The sequence below is a fragment of the Lacerta agilis genome, chromosome Z (genome assembly GCF_009819535.1).
Source record: "Lacerta agilis isolate rLacAgi1 chromosome Z, rLacAgi1.pri, whole genome shotgun sequence".
NCBI classification, from domain to species: Eukaryota; Metazoa; Chordata; class Lepidosauria; order Squamata; family Lacertidae; genus Lacerta; species Lacerta agilis.
The window spans coordinates 7,004,564-7,020,003 of NC_046331.1; the positions used below are offsets into that span (position 1 = coordinate 7,004,564).

Consider the following 15,440-nt stretch of genomic DNA (forward strand, 5'->3'; position numbering starts at 1 on the left):
TCAACTGCTTTACTCACATCTGGTTCTTGTGGCAGCCACCGGCCTGCAGACCTGGGAAGTTGACTTACAAGAGAATACCACCATTGGAATGACAAAAGCCATTCAGTTAACTAGCATCCTATGCCGGGTGTGTGCAGGAGGGGAGGGGGAGAAGATGAGAGAAGAGTAATCATTTTAGTGTAATGGCACCTATCCTTTGGAATTCCTTCCCATTGCAAATCAGAGATCCATCACCTTTATTCTTATTGGCACCTATGTATTTCTTTTCCAACAAGACTTTTACACAAAGCTCTTTATCCCACTATGTATCTCCACGGAAACTGAAAATGCTTCAACATATGGAATTACTTGTTTGTGTATACAGAAATGGTCTTGGCTGCTGATTTCTTTTTTACTGCGGCATTGCTTTAAAACATTTTATGGGAAGCAATTCATAGATTGAATGAAATGAACACATTTTAATCCAATCCCAGATTAAGTTAGACTTTTACTTTTCTTCAAACATTTGTAAGGGCAGGATTCTAGTTCAAGTTAAAAAGGAAGATATACAGAGTATAGCTGTTCAAACAGAATCTACTTCAAGAAAACACACCTTCACAAGTCATTGGACTAGTCTGTACGGTAAGACTCACAACTCTTTATGAACAAAACTTCCTCCCTCTGCTGGTGTGAGCTTGTCATTGGTCATAGCACCAGGCTCACACATTTCCAGTTTTAAGAGGTGTACTATATGGGGACAAAATGTGCAATACTTATCACAAATCTTACATTATTACCCTTCCATCATAATGCACTTTTGAGACATGTAACTAGTATATATGTATCTTTGGATGAGCTCCAAAAATGCTACAAAAAGTTGTCAAGAGGTTTCAGAAAGGAGAGGCAAAAAGATTATCTACAACTCTTCGAAATAAGTTAAGATCTGTTACAAAAGGAGGGGCACAGCTAGAGTTGGTATTGCTTAATACTTCCTGAATGCCGAAACACTTTCCCCGCCCTATCCATTGATGCGGTAGTTCAAATGGATTTCTGGCTTGATGTCACAGACTAAGTTGAGCAGGCTAGTCAGCACCTCCTCCCTGTTCTTCTGGAAGTTGTTCTGGAGAATGGTCATCTTCTCCTGAGTCTCCTTTTCCACCTCAGTGGTGGAACTGCCATGGGAACCAAGAGCCTGAGGCAACAAGGGGGGGAAAAGTTTATTCAACAAGCTGTAATGCCAAGTACATTTTATATCAGAAGGAATTTCATGTCTTTTCTAGGATTCTTCAGTGCCTCAATCCAGCACGATCCTATGCATATCTACTTAAGAGATAAGACCCACTGATCTCAGTAGCTTTGCATATGTGGCCCTCCAGATGCTGCTGAATTGCAACTCATTTCAACCACAGCAACCATGGCCAGAGGGCCAAAGTTCAGAAAGTCCCAGGTTCAGTCCCTGAATTCCCAAGGTAGGTATGGCAAAGACTCCCCTGTCTGAAACCCTAGGGAGGCACTGCCAGTCAGTATAGACAAGTCTGGGCTACAGGGACTGGTGGTCTGGCTTCAAAGGACACCTGAAACATGCCCTTCCTGTAATACCATGGTACCTCCAGTTGCGGACAGGATTTGTTCCGGAGGTCCAGCCAGATCCCGAGGTTTTCGCAACTGGAGAGACTGCTTCTGTGCACGCACGCGCAGCGGTAGAGCACTTCTATGCAAGTGTGCACGGCAAAAACCCTGAAATATACTTCCGGGTTTGCCGCTTACGTATCCCGAAGTTTATGTAACTGGAGGGATATGTAAGCGGAGGTATAACTGTACACTGAAAGGAGAGGTGCTACCCAAAATACCAAAAAAAAAATACAAAACGTAAGAGTTGTAATTTTAAACATGTTGGTACAAATGACTGGAAAATCCATATTCTGAGCAAGTACTGTACTGAACTTCAACTGCTGTTGGCAGCATTTTAAAAATAATGCTGCAAGAGAATGGTGAGAGAAAGTGACCAAGCACAAGTCCTTTTTACTATTAATCAGTTGCAAAGAGGGACTCCAGACTAGTACATGTTCTCAAGCTTACAGCGACCACAATTCTCCTTTTCTGTGCAACTATCAAGTTACAAGGAACATGCCCTCATTTCCATCTAGAAGCTCTAACTTAAAAAAATAATAATGAGAAAGGTGGATAAATACTCTATGTATATGCGTGTGAGTGCATGCCAGTTTAGCTTTATAGGCTGGAGTTGAATGGGGGTCTGAAGAGTGTATCACAGAGACTGGGAGGAAAGGCAGCCAGAATGATCAGATAGTTAGAATAACTTTTTAGCTTAGGGTATGAATTGACAGGGGGAAGAGGCACAAAATGTAAGTTGAATAACACATGCTGTGAAGGAAAGTGGCTTCCCTGCAAAATTCCATTCACCCCCCAAAAACCTCATGGGCAGAAAGCAGGGCAGGATGGAGAAAAGAGATTCAAATTCTACTGCTTTAAGAGATAGCAACAACCGTTGGCTTTAGAAAGAAGTTATGTCATATCCACTGAGTGAAGAGCGGCCTAGATTGTAGGGGTGATGACCCTGTGCCCTTCAGATGTTGCTGGATTACAACTCGTCATCAGCCAGGGAGATGAAGTCCTAACAACATCTGCAGGGCCACAGGGTCTTGATCTCTGCGCCAATAACAGCCCTTAAGTCAGTTATATCCCAGACTTCCAAGAATTACCACAGGGGCAAATGGCAAATCTGGGCAGGGAAGAGCGGAGAGGAGTGAAAAGAAAATCTTAGCTAGTATGGAAATCTAACCAACCGCTGCTTCCTTGGCTTTGAAATCCTTCTCCCTCTGCAGGCGGTATTGCTCAATTTCAGCTTGAGCTTCTTCTTTCGCTTGTTTCAACCTCCGGTTCTTTCCTTTTTATGGGGGAAGGGGGAGAAAAAAAGAGAGAGGCAGGAGTGCTCAGATATCGGAGCAGTTAAGAACTGTAAACTGATTCAGCTAAGTTGCCCTGCCGTTTTCAGATTTTAGCAGGGGGTGCAACCACCTATTAAAGAAGTCAAGGGCTCTTTATTATTTACTTATTGCACCTCTAACCCACCTTTTCTCCAGAAAGTGCAAGGTGGCCTCATTTTATGCTTGCAACAACCCTGCAAGGTGGGTTAGGCTGGGAGGCAATGACAGGCCTGTGACAAGTTTGTCCAGTGGCTGATTGGGGTTTGAACTCTGGTCCCCCAGATCCAGCACACTCTAACCATCACGCCATACTAGTTCTCAGCCATGACTTAGTTACAGGCAAAAGCGAAGTACTTATTTGAATGCTGTTGAGCTGTGACGTCACTTAAAGCCCACAAAGGTCAATTCACCACGACATAACGTGTGTGTCTCTTGCTACAGTTATGTACACTGTTTGTACAATCTTTAGAATGCCACAGGTAGCCTTAAAGCATGCATTCATGGGTAAAGAATACAGTGGTACCTCGGGTTACATACACTCTGCTAACCCAGAAATAACGCTTCAGGTTAAGAACTTTGCTTCTGGATAAGAACAGAAATTGTGCTCTGGCGGCGCAGCGGCAGCGGGAGGCCCCATTAGCTAAAGTGGTGCTTCAGGTTAAGAACAGTTTCAGGTTAAGAACGGACCTCCAGAACGAATTAAGTACGTAACCAGAGGTACCACTGTATAGGGCAGTCACATTACAGGGCAGTGATGATATTCACTGTGTACAAACCAGGAAGATAACTTCAGTATGCTCTACATAGGATTACCTTTGAAGACAGTTTGGAAACCGCAACTGGTCAAGAATGCAGCTGCTAGGATGTTAATGAGAGATGGTATCTTGGAACACACAACACTGATATACCATCTACACAGGTTATCATTTTTGTTTCCATATTCAATCAATCCAAAGTGCTGGTTTTGAGCTTGCGTGATCCAGAAAATTATTCGCACCTCAGCCCCCCTCTACCTCTGCAACTTTGGGGCAACCAGGGTCGAGTGCTGGGTCCCCCCACTCTGGAAGTAACCAGCCCCAAACACCAGTGGTTTTTTAGGGGGTGGCAGAAGGAGAGATCTGCACCACACACACCCAGGGTCTAGAAAGATCCACCGTGAAGTTGTCTTGTACAGTTGTTAATTTCTCTTCCCTCATAAGCCCTAGACATATTTAGGGGGCATACAGGGAGGAGAATAGAGATGCGAAGGCCCGGAAAAAAGCGGAAAAATACTGTTTCCCCCCCGTTTTTTCCCTGAAGCCTTTTTTGTTTTTTTCCTGAAAAAATGAAAAAATAGATTATGGAATGTTTTATTTTAACATGATGAATTTTATTTTTTTAAGATTATTTTAAGATAAGGGGTTCAAATATTTTATAAATCATTTCTTAAAAAATATGTATGGTATCAGATTATTCTAATTTCTGTGAGGACAAGTAAGTCCTAGGTTACAAACTGAACTCTCCAATGCAAGAACAGGATACATTTCTTTCTTTAGGAGGTGCTGTTGTTACCAGAAAAGAAAAAGGTTTCAGTTCTGTTTTTGCATGCGTGTGGTATGCATTGGTTCTGTTCCTCTTTACTAGGCCTCAAAGCACTGGAAGAAAATATAGAGCAACAAAAAGGGCCTGAAAGTATATACTTAATTACAGCTCAGAAAATGATTCTGATTAAATTTCATACCCACTCATTGAAACTTAGTCCCACTTCCTTCTTCAGTTCTTTTTATGAGAATGTTTTTTTTTTAAATATTGTGGAGAGGAAATATAATTGTTACTTCTGGATTTAAAAAAAAATGTTTTGAGAGTTTTTTTGTTTTTTTTTTGTTCCACATAAACTAGTAAACAGTTCAGGAGATTGTTGCTCCATTTGTTACAAATACAAATAAATATTATTTTAAAAGTAAATTGTTTGTAATAATTGTTTGGATACACTCTATTTTTAATATGCTAGTTGTGATAATTTTATGCCCATTAAAATTGTCCAGTTATATTTTTATGTTTCTAAAGTAACAGAATGACTTTCAATCTGGAAAAGAAAAAAGAAGTGCTAATTTTTCCGAAAATTTCAGTTTTTTCCAAGCTTCAAAATTTCCGGAAATTTTACATCTCTAGAGGGGAATTTCCAATGCACAACCAAAAGTGCTTGTGCTAGCAGAACTGTTTAGCTGGATAACATTTCCCCTACCTTTGTACATTTGGTCTGCTGCATTGAATATTTTGTCCCTGCCTAGGAAGGCATGATACAGATACACAAAATATATAGCTGTACTTGCAATGCATGTCAAGAAACTTGGAACATGAAACTTGTAGGCCAACCCCATGATGTGTGAACCCAACTAAGTTTTTGAACATTTTGGGCTGACTGGAAGCGACATCTTTAATCAAGGCTTGGGATTTGTCGCAGTTTCCAACATGCGGATTAACCAGACACTTGCTTGTTACATTGTCTTTCAGGCACATAACATGGTTCCGTTGGTCTTACAAGCCAGCAAGTTCCTTCCTCCAAGCAGTCATGTTGGGAAAGATTTCAGGTATTTCCACAAACATATTTTTTTAAAAAAAAGAAAAAAAAGAAAGTGAATTAATTCAAATAGAGGAATTTTAGTTGAGCAGAAGGCTCCCAATTCCCAATAGACAAGACACTACAGCATATTACTTTTCTAGTCCAAGTCCCTAAGTGCATGCCAACCTTTTGTTCAATCATTTTAGGATTACACAGCATGTGACTTTGCAGACCATCTGCGCACCACAAACTGGCAACATGCAGACTAAAATTTGTTTGCACTGAGTAAACTAGCCTATGCAGAAGATTGCCCAATGTATCCAAAAGTGGAAGCTGCGCTTGGAGCCAAGAGCAGGCCCCAACCCAAACTTGATAGCCTTTTCTTCCTGACTTTATTGTCACTTCACTCCTGTGCCACTATTCTACTAAGATTATCCAAATTTTCTGCAGGGAATCTAAAAAATGCATACATATACCATGTTCCCCTGTGGCACACCAGTTCTACCTGCGGTGTTTTGCTCCTTTGATAAACAGGTCCTCAACTCTGCCCTCCTGGACTTTGCTGTAAGATACAATTGCCATACATCCAGAATTTCATGAACGTATCCAAAATAATGCAGTTAGAAGCAGTGTCTGGGCAGAAATTGCTAAAAATGTCCAGGAAAATTTGGACATATGGCATCTGATGTCAACCTTTGGGGGCTATTTTCAGATTTTAGTAGGGGGCGCAACCACCTATTAAAGAAGTCAAGGGCTATTATTATTTACTTATTGCACCTCTAACCCACCTTTTCTCCAGAGAGCTCAAGGTGGCCTCCTCATTTGCCCAAAAAACTGTCTGGATTTTTAGTTTGAAATATGACAACCCTATGTAAGAGACCACAGCCAGGCATCTCCAAAATGCATACCACCACACCTCTTCTACCGAAAAGACTCTGCCTTTCTAAATGTTTCTTGTAATTGTAGCCCATTTTCTCTCTTACAAACCAACACTCTTTATTAACCCCAATCCATCCTTTTCCTTCCCCACTGGACCCACCACCACCTACCTAACACATCAGCACTTTTTCAAACACAGATGTCTTTGCATCTTAACCTCACCTGCAACCCACCAGCAAACCCAATATTTTCCCCATTTTAAAAATGTTTCTTCACCCTAAACAATAAACTCATTTCTCTCTCTCCATCTCTCACAGCCTAGCTATTGCATCAAGCATCACCCCTGCTTCAACCTCTGCACCCCAGTCTGTTAGGCACAACCAAGGTCTTCTCTAATGTGGCTTGTTACTCCTGTATTACTCCTGGAAGCTAAGCTCTATGGTCAAATCTCTTTGCTAAATGTAGGAACCCCTTGGCAATATGAGGGCCTTTCATAAGATTTGTTACTGGACAAGGTAGTAATTTAACACTGCCAGATTCACAAAAGCCTTTTTTAGAAATATTAATTGCTACGGCTAGGGTGAGCAATGTATGGTTTTCAACACTGAAACATAACAATATAACAATATATCACAACATCTAAAATAAGGATGAAATTACCGGGATATAGCAAAGACATTAACCCCCCCTTTAAAAAACAAACAAAAAACCCTTCCTTTTTAACATGGAAGGAAACTATTTAGGGGGAACAGACAAAACCAGAAAATAAAAAAACTTCCCCCCTATTTTCATTGGTAGGGGTGAGTGGGACAGAAGAAAAGTGAAGAGGGAAAAAGTGCAAAGGGAAGCATAGGGCTGGAGGGGGAAAATGTATAAGAAAGCAAAGGGCAAGGGAAGCATTGGGGAGAGTTCATGGGTAAGGAGGAGAAATGGGGGGCATAATGAGGCGGGGAAACACAGACACGAGAGAGACACAGAAACATGGAGACAGAGAAGGGGAGAAGGAAAGTTTTATATATTTTTAACTCCCAAGTAAATAACCCCAGTATACACACACTAAGCTGTGATCTCGCATAAGATTTACCTGGCATTGAGAAGGCGGTGCCACAGTTCTGGCTGCATCCCAGAGCCCTTGCACCGCCTTCCAAAAGTCAGACAAAATGGACGAACTTCAATAATCTTTCATAAAATGGTTCCTGTGCGAGGTTGGCGCCCCAAGTGGATTTTCTCTATTGTGCACCAACTCAGCTCAGCGCCTGTGCAGAGAAACTGCTAGCCGTGCTCTGGGAAGGAAAATTCAGGGTCCTAGAGCCCTTCCCTCCTTCCCAAAGCTGGGCAAACAATTAATAGGCTTCTGGTGCCTGAGCTCTGGCAGCATCCCACTGCCCTTTCAGTCAGACAAAATGGACGGACTTTGTAATCTTTCATAAAATGGTGCCTGTGTGAAGCCAGTATCTGGCGCCCCACATGGATCTTCTTAGTTATGGATCTTATTAATTTTGTACCATCTCTGCTCTGTGCCCTGTACAGGAGAACTGCCGGTACTGCTCTGGGAAGAAAGCTCCAGGGCTCTGGCAGGGTCCTAGAGCCCTTCACTCCTTCCCAAACTAGGTAAGCACTAACTAGGCTTCCAGTTTTGGGAGGGCGGTGTGAGGGTTCTGGGATGCTGCTAGAGTCATGGCACCGCCTTCTGTGATGCAAAAGTGATGGTGATAAATATCGCCGCCATTTTGTGGAAGATTACAAAGTCTGTCCATTTTGTCTGGCTTTGGGAGGTCAGCCGGACGGCTCTGGCAGCAGAGCTCTGGCACCATCCCAGAACCGCCATCACTTTTAATCAGCTGGGCAAGGCACCTGGCTATAGGAAGGAGGCTCCAGGGCTCTTCTATCCTTCCTAAAGTTGGGCAGGCTTTGAGAAAGTGATGCCACAGCTCTGGCATCATTCCAGAGCTCTCACATCACTCTCTCAAAGCCAGACAAAATGTAATCTTTCACAAAATAGCACCAATATTTAGTGCCCCCAAATGGATCTTCTCAATTATGGATTTTAATTTTGCACCACCTCGTGCCACTACTCTAAGTCCTGCACTACACCTGGCTCTGGGAAAGAAGCTCCAGGGCTCCGACAGGGTCCTAGAACCCTTCCTTACTTTCCAAAGCTGGACAAGCACTTAGCTGCCTTTAAGAAGAAGGAAGGAATGCTCTGGGACTGCCAGAGCTCTTACACTGCCTTCCCAAAGTTGGGTGAGCAGCCCTCCACCTTGCTGGAGCCCACATCCCACCCTGACAAAGCCACTAATGAGCATATACTTGCAGCAAAATAAATAGTGGAGCCATGGTTCATAAGTGATGATACCGCCGTCTGCTTCTGTTCTTGTAGAACTCACTAGGAGATGGGTGATAAGGGAGAGGCAAAGGAATATGCACAAGAAAAAACCACCATTAACGTAGGTTTTGCTGCATTTGCAGCACGAAAGTGACCTCTCCAGGGTGCAAGTCTAGGCAGTGTGTATGGAGCTATTGGACTGCTCAGACAAGTAGACCCCCTTCTACCGTGTTTCTCCTAAAATAAGACACCGTCTTATATTTTTTTTCGCTCAACAAAACACAGTATGGCTTATTTTCAGGGGATGTCTTATTTTAACCGTGTCGCATCGGTACGCTGCATAGCCACGCCTCTCCAGGCTGTTTTAATGGGAGGTACCACGTCACTATGGCTTATTTTCGGGGTATGGCTTATTTTTGGGGAACGGCTTATATTTCGCAAATGCATAGAAATCCTGCTATGGCTTATTTTATGGCCATGTCTTATTTTAGGAGAAACAGGGTAGATCTCACTGACGTGGTCCAAATGAAAGCAGAGGAAATCATTTGGCACCAGTGTGCCTGCCAGAAGGAGGTTTACATGGCTCTACCCAACAGTCTTAGAGATTCCACTCTGGACTTGTGTAGGGTATACTCCTTAGTCTTTTCTTCTCTTGAATATATCCCACAAGGCAGCAGAAATGGATTGTTCCATCTTCACAAACCCCCTCTACATGGGACAGTTGTTGTTAAAAGTGAGATAAGGGGTGCTCTCCCAAGGTAACAAAACAGATTTCCCAAAAGCCAACAGATGAAGGGATAGTTTATTTCTCACAAGCAATCACTAGGAGAACCACAATTATGCAAGGTGGTTCAATTGAATTGTACCTTTTTGTAGAATGAAGTATTTAAGCATTTTTGGAGTTCTATCACTAGAGGTGTAGTTAGGATTTCTGGATGACTGAAATAACATACCACTGTGTAAAAATCAGAACAGGAACAGTGGACTAGTAGAAACAGTGTTAACTCCCAGTTTAGGTACCTCTGAATGGCATGTGATCATGCACAGTGTTGAAATTGGAAGTAACCCCAAAATGTCATAAAGACATCATGAAAAGGTGCAGAACGGGTTTATGTGACTCCACCAACATTGTGTGGGTTCATAATGGAAACTCCATGCAAAACAATGATTACCTGTTTATAAGAAAAGCAGGTCCTACATATGAGAGGTCCTGATACTTGAAAAGGCATGAAGATTGACAGACTGAAATGGGTATCCTACATAAACATAGTTAAGATACAAAAAGGGCTGCAACTAGGGCTGGGTGATGCCTGGTTTTCAACATCATGATATGTCACCAGTTAAACATCGTGATATACTGATATAGCACGATGTCTGAAATAAGGATGGAAATATGTACAAGCAATGAGCAATGTACACGTTTCTGGTTGATACGTGATCACGCATACTGCGAAATTCGGAAGTGATCCAAAAAGTCATTAACGGGGGACACTTTACGGGGTCTCCAAAATGTAACCCCTGCACAAAAAGAGCACTGCCTGAAGAGGGAGGCAAACAAGGTAAGGTCCTGGCAACTGCTACTACTTAGAGGTCCAAAATTTACAATTTTTATTTATCTTAAATATATTGTTGCAACTGTTATTTTATAGTAGAGATATGTTAATGCTATAGGAATAAGTAGCAGAAATACCAAAGGTAAGGTGAGAGAATGTTCCCTAATAGACACAATGGAGACAGACACACATATGCACAAAAACACACATGCAGAAGGGAAGAAGTGAGGAAAGAGGCTCAAACAAGAGGGCAAGGTTTATTTTTATGTTTTTAAAACTCAGAAGTAATTAATCGCATTTTGTTTTTTGATACTACTGGCAATAGCTTCCAAGCGAGCCCAGTTGAGAGCAGCAACCCTTCAAAAGGGAGGGCTGGGCAACAACATGGGAGAGGCAAGATGGAAGGTGCTTCCTGCTCTTGCGAGTGCTCCAGCAGGGCTCTGGTGGCGCCTACGGGCAGGCCCTGCCAGCAGAGAGAGCCCAAAGCAAAAGGAAGGAAACAGGAAAGGGGTTCCCAGCAAGAAGCCTGGAGCCGGTTCGGACTAGTGTCTTCCCCAACCACCTACCAACCTGGCACATGCACTTAAAACAAGCAGCTCATGGAGTCTATACTACTGAGGAATGTTCCCATGTAGACGACTTTCTTCAGTGCCTGATCTTGTGATCCGCTGTCCCCTGCCGGGAAGAGCAGAGGCGGCAGAGCAACAGGGGTGGCAGGAATCATGAGAGAAGTGATGACCAGCTTCAGTTTTCCCCACATTGTGATTTTGTAATTAGTGTGCACACACATCATGATTTGTGATATATGTTTCATAATGTTTATTATGAAACCATTACCACAATGTGGACTTCAAACAGATTCTGGGAGATCTGATCTGAAAAAGTATTTTGTAGAGCCTCTGTTGCTGAAAATTACCAGAGCCAACTATACATAAGGAAGTTTCATCTTATGATCTCCTTCCAAGCCACACTATTCTCAGCACAACAGAGAAGCAGTTACCTCACCTCACCCATCACATTCATCAAGTCCTAAGCCACCTCACAGATATGCTTTGGGCCTCCCCTTGTCATTTTATCCTTGCACACTGCTGCATAAATACAAATGTTAGAACCCTTAAACATGGGCTATTCATTGCTAACCCTTTCAACCTTCTCTCCAACCTTGAAACAATAAGTCGCTTTCTCTGCCACCGCAAGGTTTTCACTACTGGGCTTTCCATACAACCACTGTAAAGTTTCAGCCTCACCTCCATTGAGGGAGGGATGACAGTTCATACTGACAGCAGATCCCAGCTTCAATGCCTGCCATTTCAGATCCTGAATTTGCTTACTTACACAGCACTAGCTGTGGAAGAAGGGAAGCTTGTGCCTCAGCTCCCTCACACCTCTGCTTGCCTGCCTTTTCACGCTGACCACAGAGCATGGGGTTTTCCCTCCTCCATGGCAAGCAATGAAATAGGCTAGTATTCTTTTAATAGGCTAGTAAAAAAATACTGAAGGCTAGCAACTTATGAGCTTATCTGCAAAATAGGGGGGATAATAGTCCTGCCTTGCCATCCAGAACTGCTGTCAGGATAACAACAACAATTATGCAACATAACATAATGAGAATTAGATAAACAAAAATTCCTGAAAAGTTTGAGTGCACTGAAAAGTGTCTTTGCATTGTGCCAAAAATATAGGAGGTGGCACTACCAGACAAGCTTTGCTGAGCAGAGAGTTCCAAAGGTAGGACACCACAACTGAAAATTATTTTTTTGCTCACACAGTCAAAACCAGTACTTTGGATTGATAATCATGATAATTTGATTCAGTGTCAGCCATTTGTTCAGTGCTTTAGAACTGTTGTTTGATTCAATCCTTGTTATCAGTTCCCAGGGGAAAACACAAGCTAGTATTTTTTTTAAAAAAGTTTATGTTTTAGTGGTTTTATCGTGCAAGACCGTAACATTTTTTATGAGATGGAAGCTTGTGAACATTATTATAAATAAATGCTAAATGCTAAACAGAGTTTCTTTAATTTTTTAGCGGCCATAAATAGTTGTCTCGGCCTGGATTTTTAAATTCCTGCCCATGAATAAATAAGAATGAATAAGAATGAACACAAACAAATATTAAAAGCGAATAAATAAAAATAACGAAATGGAAATAAATACGAATACATTAAGAAATAAAAATCACGAAATACAAATAAGTAAATAAAAGCACATCATTTAAGAATGGATAAAGAAATATGAAATAAGAAAGAATAATTGAATAAATGGGAACAAATGCAAATAAATATTTTTTTTAAAAAAAAATACAAATAAATGAATGAGTGAATAAATAAATAAAAATGAATAAAACTGCACCCGGAGTACTAAGCCACCCCCGCCGCCTCCTCCAGCACCGGCCCGCCCACTCACTCTTCCGGGCCTCGGCCACCTTCTCGGCGGCCCTCTTTTCGGCCTGCAGCAGCTGCTGGATGCCCTGCGACTGGCTGGCCATGGCGGTGCGTCGGTCGGCTCGGCTAGCGGCGGTCGCGGCGCTCTCCGGCAGCTCCTGCCGGCTGCTCTACTGCCTCAGGTCGGCTCTCTCCCTTCTCGATCAGGCCGCTGCCGCCCCTCTCGAAACTCCCCTCAGGCAAGGACCGGAACGGAGACCAGTCACCTGATGGGGAAGTCAGCGGAAGGGGCCGGGCCGGGATCTACTTCCTCAAAAAAAAAAAAAAAAAAAAAAGAGCAAGGAGAGATTGGCTAGTGTTGTTCATCCTCATCTTTCTGGCGCGCGTTGACGTCACATCCGGCGCGAGCTGGCAAGCGCTGCGACGCTCTAGCCGCCACGTCGTGGGGAGGAGTGCAGCCAGCCACCTTCGCCTGAAAGCGACAACATTTTTTTTATTATTTTATTATTTTACCCGCCCATTCGAACTGAGAATTGAAATTAACAGAAGAAGCTTCTTTGATGAAGAAAGCCGGGTTTCGATTATCTCTGCGCTCTATGGTGTTCCTTCTCCGTGTTAAGTCACGTGACATGCTTCACCTCATGTCACGCCTCACCCGCCTCGGGTCTTTCCTCCACCCCTGAAAGTCCTCACTGCGCACACTCGAGCTTTGGTTCCTTTAAGCTCCGCCTCCCGGCGTTACGCGCGCCGATCTGTCGTTCCCTTCTCGCTGGCTTTGTCTCTCGCTTGTGGGCGGCGCTTGCTGCTGTTTCTCCTCCCTTATTATTATGCTGCTTTATACATCCACCACACGCACACATTAAAAACATTGCTCGACTGCAGTGCGCAGGCGCGAGTGTCCCAGTCCCCCACCGCCGGGCATTAAAAATACAGTACTCAGCTATCTCACGTGAGGAGAAAACAAATGGTGCTCAGCCCACAGCGGGACTTTGCTACAACGCATTTCACCACCTGGTTACCGCGTCTTGCCTTCCAAGTAACGATCAAGCGGAGTTTACATATAAATAAATACACTAACATATATGTTCTACATATATGTAGTAATTCAGAAGAGAGATTTTGATGGACGAGAAAACGCACATATTTATTTAAATATTTACTTATTGCTTTATGATTTGTTTTCCACTTTAATTTTTTTTTTTTTGAAATTTGATTGCTTTATATAGGTGCAAGATCGGTGTAAGAATGCTTCATTGATGTTTAATACAGCAGCAATCACAGAAACAAGAAATCATGTATTCAATTCAAGTTTTCCTTAAGAGTGGGCCCATTTCAATTAATGTATCTAAGTCAGACATAGGCAAAAATCGACCCTCCAGATGTTTTGGGACTACAACTCCCATCATCCCTGACCACTGGTCCTGTTAGCTAGGGATGATGGGAGTTGTAGTCCCGAAACATCTGGAGGGACAAGTTTGCCTATGCCTGATCTACGTTACTCACGTCCATTAATTTTGATGTGGCTACTCTGAGTAGAACTTAGCCAGAAACAACCCTAAAAACGGACTCTACAAGTGTCCCTATTTTTCAGGGACATCCCTGATTTAGAGAAGCTGTCCCTGTTTCTGATTTGATCCTGGAATGCCCCGCTTTTCCTTAGGATGTCCCTGTTTTCATGGGAGCAATGTTGGAGGGTATGGAGTTATTTGACTCCCGAGGTGTCTGAAGGCAATCCTATATAGTGAAGGTTTTTTCCCCATTTTTTTAATTAGGTTTTTATATCTGTTGGAAGCTGCCCAGAGTGGCTGGGGCAATCCAGTAAGATTGTGGGGTATAAATAGTAAAATTATCATTATGGAATGTGACGTCCCTATTTTCATCGGAGAAATGTTGGGGGATATGTAAAAGTGTAACTGTATTAATTGTTCATTAAACTGCTTCCAACCCTGTATTGATTGTTCGTTAAACTGCTTCCAACCCTATATATGCAGGAATACCGGTACATTTCCCCCAAATATAGTGTGTTTGCACACACATCCGCACATGTACACCCTGCCCGGGGCACGCGCACACGTGCCTGCCCTGGGCACCGACAACCAACACTACACTGCTGGTTAAAACATAAATAAAGAAGGTAAAGAGACCCCTGACCGTTAGGTCCAGTCACGGACGACTCGGGTTGTGGTGCTCATCTCGCTTTATTGGCCGAGGGAGCTGGCGTACAGCTTCCGGGTCATGTGGCCAGCATGGCTATGCCGCTTCTGGCGAACCAGAGCAGCGCACAGAAACACCGTTTACCTTCCCGTAGGAGCGGTACCTATTTATCTACTTGCACTTGACGTGCTTTCAAACTGCTAGGTTGGCAGGAGCAGGGACTGAACAATGGGAGCTCACCCTGTCGTGGGGATTCGAACTGCCGACCTGATCAGCAAGCCCTAGGCTCTGTGGTTTAGACCACAGCGCCACCCGCGTCCTAAAACATAAGTACTCAGCTGAAAAGGCAAAAACTGCAAACAGTACATGGAGCACTTTTAAATACTAAACCTGAGGTCTGAAGGTCGTAATTCTGCTGAAGTTCAAGAACAACAGATGAAGCAGAAATATTGTCTATGTGAGGCATTACAACACATGGTCTACAACCCCCGGCGTTTAATGCTAGATTATGTTGCAGCTGCAAAGTGTGCTAACAGCTTGTTAGAAATGACCCCATTTACAGAGAGCCAAGAGGCTCTCTTTGCTAATCAGATTTCAGAGGATTTCGTATGTAGCACATCAGATTCAGCTCCAGCCTGAAGAAGCTGGAGAAGGGCACTGAGTGACCTAAAGAAGGAGT

General features: G+C 43.1%; 1 protein-coding gene across 1 annotated transcript; it reads right to left on the reverse strand.

Moving 5' to 3' along the window:
- Nucleotides 1-438: 438 nt before the first annotated feature.
- On the reverse strand, nucleotides 439-12,839 carry ATP6V1G1 (ATPase H+ transporting V1 subunit G1). Its single transcript, XM_033137661.1, has 3 exons — nucleotides 12,630-12,839; nucleotides 2,784-2,884; nucleotides 439-1,171 (listed from the first exon to the last, which is right to left on the reverse strand). Exons 1-3 carry the CDS (start codon nucleotides 12,709-12,711, stop codon nucleotides 998-1,000), a joined length of 357 nt encoding a protein of 118 aa, XP_032993552.1. The 5' UTR covers nucleotides 12,712-12,839; the 3' UTR covers nucleotides 439-997.
- Nucleotides 12,840-15,440: the final 2,601 nt, after the last annotated feature.